The sequence below is a fragment of the Megalobrama amblycephala genome, linkage group LG1 (assembly GCF_018812025.1).
Source record: "Megalobrama amblycephala isolate DHTTF-2021 linkage group LG1, ASM1881202v1, whole genome shotgun sequence".
Taxonomy (NCBI): domain Eukaryota; kingdom Metazoa; phylum Chordata; class Actinopteri; order Cypriniformes; family Xenocyprididae; genus Megalobrama; species Megalobrama amblycephala.
The window spans coordinates 34,862,847-34,870,798 of NC_063044.1; the positions used below are offsets into that span (position 1 = coordinate 34,862,847).

The 7,952-nt window shown below is 38.4% G+C and overlaps 1 protein-coding gene across 1 annotated transcript; it reads right to left on the reverse strand.

The window, feature by feature from the left end:
- Positions 1-665: 665 nt before the first annotated feature.
- LOC125266423 (GTPase IMAP family member 9-like) lies at positions 666-7,050 on the reverse strand. Its single transcript, XM_048187081.1, has 2 exons — positions 7,029-7,050; positions 666-1,348 (listed from the first exon to the last, which is right to left on the reverse strand). Exons 1-2 carry the CDS (start codon positions 7,048-7,050, stop codon positions 666-668), a joined length of 705 nt encoding a protein of 234 aa, XP_048043038.1.
- Between the last annotated feature and the right edge of the window lie 902 nt (positions 7,051-7,952).

A 7,952-nucleotide genomic window follows, 5' to 3' on the forward strand; every position in this document is an offset into this window, starting at 1 on the left:
CACTCTCAAGCTCATGTTGTCTTATTTTTTTCCTTTCTCCACCACCTATGAATCCTCAAAAGCAGCTTCAAGAGCTTCAGCAATAGCTCCAAAAACAAATCCACCAATTGCTCCAGAAACAACAGTTACAAAAGCAAAACCTTTTAAACAAACAAATAGAGCAGTTCCAGTAGAAGCTCCATTTTGAATAGCATCATATACAGAATCAAATGTTGTGAGAGGTCCAATCGTAAAAAAAACAGAAAAAGCAGAAACACCAAACCACATTAATTTTAAAAGCGCACCAAACCACATCATTGGTAAAAAACTTTTAAAAGCGGAAACACCAAACCAAAAAAACCTTTTAAATACTCTATCTCTTCTGATTTTCTTTTCTCACTCTCTCAATTCTTAGTCTTGTTGTTTTCTAGTTCTCTGCTTTAAACCTTCTCTGCTCTTAGCTTCCTCTCTGTATTTCTCTTTCAATCTCCTCTTGTTTTTGTTTAATTCTCTGCTTTTTTCTCTATTCTCTTAAGTCTTGCTAGTTCAAACCTTCTCTGAGCTTCCATTTCTGCTCTGACTCTTTCTCACTCTCTCAATCTCCTCTTCTCTTTGTCTCCTGTTTTCTCGTTGTTTTCTCTCCTCTTCCTCTATCAGTCTCTGCTCTTCTTCCTCTCGTCTGAATCTCAAAGCATCTTCGAAGATCTGATTACTATAGTGCCTCCTCCATTCTGTTCTATCATTGTGTCAATCTTCTGCAGTATATCATTCACCTGCTCTCTGTTATTGTAATCTCTATTGTTGAAGACATGATATCTGCCTCCACACTGATCAACTAGATGACTTAATGCAGGATACATCATAATGATTCTCTCTATTGATCTTCCTAACTGTTCTCCATGAGTGAAGAGAATGATGGAGTATTTTAACACCTCCGGACCAAACAACATCTCAATCTTCTGAGAAATCTGCATCTCATGCTCAGTGAATCTGTCATCTGCTCTGAGAACAATGAGAAAAGCATGAGGTCCAGGACTGGATAAATACACACATCTTGCTATCTCTGTCATTATCTCCTCTGGCTTCATATGTGTGTCAAAGAATGGAGGAGTATCAACTACTGACACAGATCTGCCTGAAACAGTGGCATGTTTCTCTAAACATTCACAGGTTACTGCATTCGTTGTCATCTCAGATCTGAACTCTTTCTCTCTCAGTATTGTGTTTCCAGTTGCACTTTTCCCAACACCAGTTACACCCAGAAGAACGATCCTTCTGGATGAGAGATTGTCATCAGGAGTTTCTGGTTCATCATGAGCACTGTTTCTGATGACTGGAATCAGTCTGGTCAGCCTTACTCCTTTTGATGCTGTATAAAAGCAAAAACACATGTAAGCTAGTAATTTAGATGCTTATACACTGTTAAAAAGTGTTAATTTAAAAAATAAAACAAGCAGTTACAAAGCATTTTTTAAAGTTCTCAACATTTTGAAAATCTGAAGGTTGATTTATCTCTGTTTTGAGATAAATCAACCTTCCTCAGTAAGTACATCTGTTTCTTGAAAGTTAAATAAAATTGTTAAATGAAATACCAGTCTAACTTTTAAAACTGAGTTTCCACAACCCTTGTTTGCAGAGCATAAGTACACTGCTTTTTCCTCTCCTTTCAGCCTCCACGAGTATAATCGTCTACCTCAGGGTTTGACCAACAGTCCAGCAACCTTTATGAGGATGATGTCCATCTTTTGTGATGAAAATTTCACTAGCCTTCTCTGCTACTTGGACGATCTGATGGTTTTTGCTCCAAGTGAGCAGGTAGCTCTTGACAGACTAGAGCTGGTTTTCTCACGCCTGTTTAAACACAACTTAAAGCTAGCGCCTAAGAAGTGCATGTTTCTCTGGAGATCTGTTAAGTTAGTACATGTTGTCACTGAGCATGATGTACGAACTGACCTAGAAAAAAGTTAAGGTGATAAGTGATATCCAGACTGTCAATCTCCTAGAAGCAGATGGAATAACCCCTTCAGAAAAGAAGATCAGATCTTTCCAGGAAGCCACTCAGTGTTTTGAAGCTTTCACCTGGTGAGTGCCAAACCGCTTTCAAAATTTTAAAGCAAGAACTTCTAGACAGTGTGACCCTGGCTCACCCAGACTTCAGTCATCCCTTTATTCTCTCTGTTGACGCTTCATTTGATGGCATAGGAGCTGTGTTATTTCAGGTGCCCCCTGATGAGAAAATTGCATGCCCTGTTGCTTTTGCAAACAAAACGCTCTGAAAGTCTCAGATGAACTACCCAGCACACAGACTCGAATTTATGGCTTTAAAGAGGGCCATTTGTGACAAGTTTAGCCACGGGGTAAAGGGAGTCATTTCATAGTATGGTCTGATAATAACCCCTTGACCTATATTCTGACCAAACCCAGACTGGATGCGCATGAACAGCAATGGGTGGTGAAGCTCGCTAGCCTGACATGGTCATACTCAATTCTAGTCAGAATATGAGTCTGATACTGCTCCATTGGGCTTTGATTATGGGGGCGTATTTCAACCGATCCAGGAAAGACCTCAATTGGATAGACCTACAACCAATCAGAGCTACAGAGTAAGTGACGTATGTTGAGTGACGCATAGTTGTCAACAGAACTCTTCTTAGCGACCATCGGGGCCAGCTGATAAATCAAACTTTTGCCGAATCCCGTAGGAAGGACGGCAAAGACATCTTTCCCATCGACAAATGCCTTGATCACGGTCCTCTGTTCCTCTTTTAAAATTAATGCGCTGTCGATATCTTCTATAACGGACGCGATGGCGGAATCTACACATCTCAGTTCTTCAACAGCCATCATTGTTGTAAACTAATTGACCTTTCGCAAAGACTCGCCCCCCTTAGTTACTGTTGCTTTGTCCGACAAGCCGTGGCGCTGTCACGCCACACAGAGTGGAAAATACATCGCGGAGCAAAGAGGAAACTGACAACACATCAACAGACGAGACAGAGCAGGTTACTTATGATATTAAACAAAGTCCCATCTTTCAAACTGTGTAGTTATTAAAAAAATTCAAACAATAAAAACCGTTTTGTGGCTCTTTAATGTGTCGTGACCATGATCGTGACAGATTGCTGTAGTGCCTCAGCTCAAGAGGCTCATAAACCGATCATCTCTTCCTACTAGTCCATTTATAGCATCAAATAAACATGAATGAACATGAGAATGAATGTTGTTTCAAACGCGGAAAGATGTCAATATGCACAATTTTTCAAGTTTAACTCCACCGATGTTAATCTTCTAACTCCTGACTGCTTTGTCGGACAAAATAGCGGCTGCGGCGTTCTGATTGGTTAGATCGCTTGTCAATCAAACTCCGCAAGTGCTCTTTGATTACGTGGCTGATTACGTTTCTGGTGATAATCTGTCAATCATCGCCCTGACAATGTGATTGGTCTGAACATTTTCTGTTCGGGCATAATTACTACTCTACGGATCGAGTCCAGACCGAACTCCCCGACCTCAAAATGTTGTGGGCGGGGCTAAGTTCGGCTGGCATCCAGGCTAGAAGCTCGCTGCATATGACTCTGATCTGAAGTATATGCCAGGCACGAAGAATGTTATTGTAGATGCCTTGAGCAGAGAGGGGTGGTTCATTGCAATTTCACTTTTTTAACTTTAGTTAGCGTGTAATGTTTCTGCTTGAGCATAAACAGTATCTGCAAAGTTACAGCGCTGATAGTTCAGTGCAAACGGAGATATTGTTATGGCAGTTTAATGCCTACAAAAACGGTTTGTAATATAACAAGCTTCTTCCTAGGTTGGTGACATCATAAACCCTGCAATTAACATAAACACTGCCCCCGGGAACACGCAACAAAGTGGGTGAGGCCATGTCGCATGCATACAAGTCTTCTGTGTTTGGCCTTCCTAGGGACACTGGACTTTGGGAACAATGTTTAAAATTTATGTTTAATTCTGTTCCTGACAATTATAATGCTAATTTAGCTGTCTGTGCTACACATTTTATGGATGACAGCTTCCAGAATCTCTGTTAATCAGTTCAATGCTGGCTTTGCATAAAGGCTATTACTGAAAGTTGAAGCAGTTCCCACTTTAAAAGCAGAAGCTGCTGTTTATGGGCCCCAAACTGTAAGAATGTGATGGATCCGAAATGGTCAATATTCATATTCATGCATTTTTATTAATATTTATTTTAATCATTTATGGCTTATGATTTATCAGTTTTACTTTTGCTTTCATGTATTCATGTACTCCTACTTTATATATTAATTCTTATCATATTTTCAAAGGATTTACTTGTTATTATACCCTTATGGTTATTTTATATTTAAGAGTATGTTATGTTCAATTGTTCTTCAAAGTGTTCCACTGTGACAGGTCACGCTGACACATTTGTGGTTAGACATTGGACGCCTGCCAAGTACTGCAGAAGTGATGTTTTTCAGAATTATTGCTCATTTGAATCTGATCAAAATATGTCTGCTGACCTTTGCAAAATTCCCTATAGGGGATAAAACAACTATTTTTGACACTGGACCAGTAGATGACGTAATGGGTGAAATTAACCTTTTCTTTTAGAACAAAAACATCAATTTGAGTGGGATGTAAATTTCCTTATATGCTCATGGTATAAAGCTGACCGGGTCATTGATAATTCAGCTTTTTCCCTCCTTTGCTCTCCTTGTCTTCTGCTTCTCTCTCTTATCTGCAAATGTCTTAATTATTGCTCTTTTTGATCTTCATCTATTAGATACAATACTCTAAATTTTATAATACTCTAAATTTTATTATTAACTATTGACTGCTTCTTTATAGTTGTTATTTTACCTTTTGGTTTTATTAAGTATTTTCATTATCGATTAAAGTTTGCGTGTGAGGCTAAATTTAATTGTAATGAATAAATAATTTTCCATCAACTTTATCTACTGCCTGGATCTCATTTTCACAAGTTTCTGCATCAGTTTTGGTGCCGTGACCCGGATCTGTTCGGCCCAGTTCGGGTTCTTTGGAAGATGCAGTGCAAGGTTTAAATAGAGGTGAGCAAAATTCCTCTGTTTATTTCTGGTCTTCTGTTTTCAGTGTCTGACTGTTTAATAAGGATGTGGTGTTTCTTTCGGCTGCAGACAAAAGAAACTAATAACCACGAGTCCGTAATCTGCCGACTGTTTGAATATTAAATAACTGGTGTTCATATTGAATTATCAATTTAATAATTCTGTTTAAATCGGTCAGAGAATTTTAAGAAAGGGCGCTCTGTCACGAGTATGGCGTGTTTGATATCAATAAACTATTTTTGTTTCCCCTTGTTTGGGTGGACTGTGTGTAGTTATTGAAAGTCTGTTTTGTCAACTCGTAATTTTTGGCAGGGACACTTCTAAAAAGGGCTTTGCAATTTTGAGGGCAGTAGACTGGCCTTGCTGAATTATTAAGTTGAGATCCAATGGCAAATAATATAGTAAAATCTAAAACCAAGAGAAATTTGAAATAAATTTTGCAAATTTGTAGAATTTATTGTATTAAGAGGAAAAGGGAAAAAATTGTCAACCACAAGTATTTTGAGTGTTTTATCTGATAGATGAAGTTATATTCGGTCATGACTTATTCTTTTGTGTATTGACGTCCTTGCAAGGCACTAAAACCTAAAATACTAAATAACTTTTAAAATGTCCTACATAACTCGATCTTGTCAGAGTGGGTGTCAAAGCAGAGCAGCACATCAGTAATTATTCTTGTATGTGGATGTCCGTCTTATAAAGGAGATTGGATTGGATTGTAAATAGGCTTTAAAAAAAAAAATTCAACTAATGGCTATTTGCCACTCACTATTTCCTCCAAGTCACTTTGATGAGGTGAAGTTAGTTTTGAACAAGTTCCTGTTCTGCTCTGTTCTGTCCCAGCTGTGTTAGATCGAGTGTGTGTGCTGCTATCTTCAAAGTATTGTGTTCAAAATTTTAGTGATACGATATGTACAATTGTACCTCGATAATTCTGCTGATTAGTTTTGTTTTATTATTTTATGCATTGTCTCAGATAGGTTAAAGTTTAAGGAAAAATACTATATATATATGAAATGTAAAGCTAGTCAAAAAGAGAAATTAATAAATAATACAATATTAACTGAATGAAGCAAAATATAGGTTTAATATATTCTGTTATCAGTGATCTGAAGATGTCTGAAATATGTATTCATAATCCCTGGTGGACAGCTTGAAATTTTATTTATTGTAGAGATTTTTAGTAAGTGTTAATGGAAATAACTTTTGCATTGTGTTGAATGAGAATGAGATTGAGTGACTAAGTTGAAATTAAATTGATTTAGGTAAAGAAAGAAAAGTTTCTTTTTGTTTTGTTTGATTTTGATTTTGTGAGTATTATTTATATGTTCAGATAATTAAAAATATAGTTTAGTTTGCTCTTTTCTGCATTTTGCAAAGAAGAAATTGCTTGCTCTATTTCCTGCAAAGAAGAACTTGCTTTATTAAAATAAAATCTAGAACTGCTGTTGTCAATTGGATGAGACTCTTAAAATAAGTAAAAGCAGAGCAGATTGCTCATTTACAGTTGTGATGACAATTTGTGTGGGGTCAATTTGATTTATGCCATTCTCTGAGTGTTCAATTTCCAGAAGAAGCTGTCCCAACACAAACAAGAGTGAATGGATTGTAAATAGGCTTTAAAAAAAAAAATTCAACTAATGGCTATTTGCCATTAGTGCATGCCAGTGGGGGAAAAGAGACTCAAAGATCCAGGCTGCAGAGAAACACAGGCACCTGGTTGATGAGCCTTCAGCCCAACCCCTGAAAGGGGAAACTGAAACTTCTGAAGGCTGACGACTGTCACAGACACGTCAGGTTCCACCTCACTGCAGTACCCACGCACTCAATCACCAGCCTTCTAATCACCGCCACCTGCACGTCATTAACTCTGCAATCACCAGCACCATAAAGCCACCACACTCACACACACTCACTGTCCGGTCTCGTTCGCACTACGACATATGTGTGCTTACCTTAAGGACTCCCAAACGACTTACCTACCTGCTCCAGCGATCTCCTTCATCTCCTTCGTCTCCTGGTCTCCCCGTGTGCAAACCTACCTGTGTGTGTGAGTGTCTCCATCGTCTCCCTCCATTGCATCTCTCATCCAGCATCTGCAAGTTTAAAAGGACAGTATTATATCCCATTCATCTCTCATCACGCTATATCTGCTTGTTATCACTCTGTGCTCATCTACTTGTGAATAAATACTTAACTGGATTGCTTCTACTTCAGTCTCCGTGTCTCTGTTGTAACAACGACGAAAAGACTGAGTTCATGCAGAAACAACAACGGAAACATCCTGCCATGATGCAGAGAGAGAAAGACGGCTGCATTCAGAGTCAACCTCATGCTCCACTTGGTCCTCATGACAGACTGAGAGACCCAACGTACTGGATGAAGAAGGACACTGAAACTGCCAAACAGGCTCAACTGACTAACTGACCCTACGAGTGGGGGACTTCCCTCTCTTCCTCGTGTGTGGATGCAGGTACTGCCTTTACTGTGATCACTGCAGAGAATGCTTCAAAATTAGATTTGTCATCACAACTTACAAATTGATAATAGTCTCATAGCAGCTCTTGGTTTTGTTAACCTCCTGCACTTTTCTGTCGATAAGCACCAGTCCAACCCTTTATGAAATGGAAGTTAAGTGTTGGCTTGACTGATGTTCAGTTAAACTGGGTTTGGACTTAGTTAGAAAATGTTGTGCAATGAAGAGAGTTTAGACTCGACTCTCAGGACAGACATGTGTGTTACAGAATTCTCTTAAATAGAATATGGATGGTAGAGATATGATATTAGTCACTCCATCTTGGCTAATAGATATTTATTCTTTATTAAAAAAAAATTCAAACCTTTTAAAATTAATATATATTTCATTGCAAATGCTGTCATCAGAGATTATGATTATGGTTAATCATG

Coding starts and splice junctions, on each gene's coding strand:
- LOC125266423 (XM_048187081.1), bottom strand. CDS start 7,050: ATGAAGGAGATCGCTGGAGCAG. Junction 1,349..7,028: donor GAAGGAGATCGCTGGAGCAG/GTAGGTAAGTCG, acceptor GCTTTTATACAG/CATCAAAAGGAGTAAGGCTG.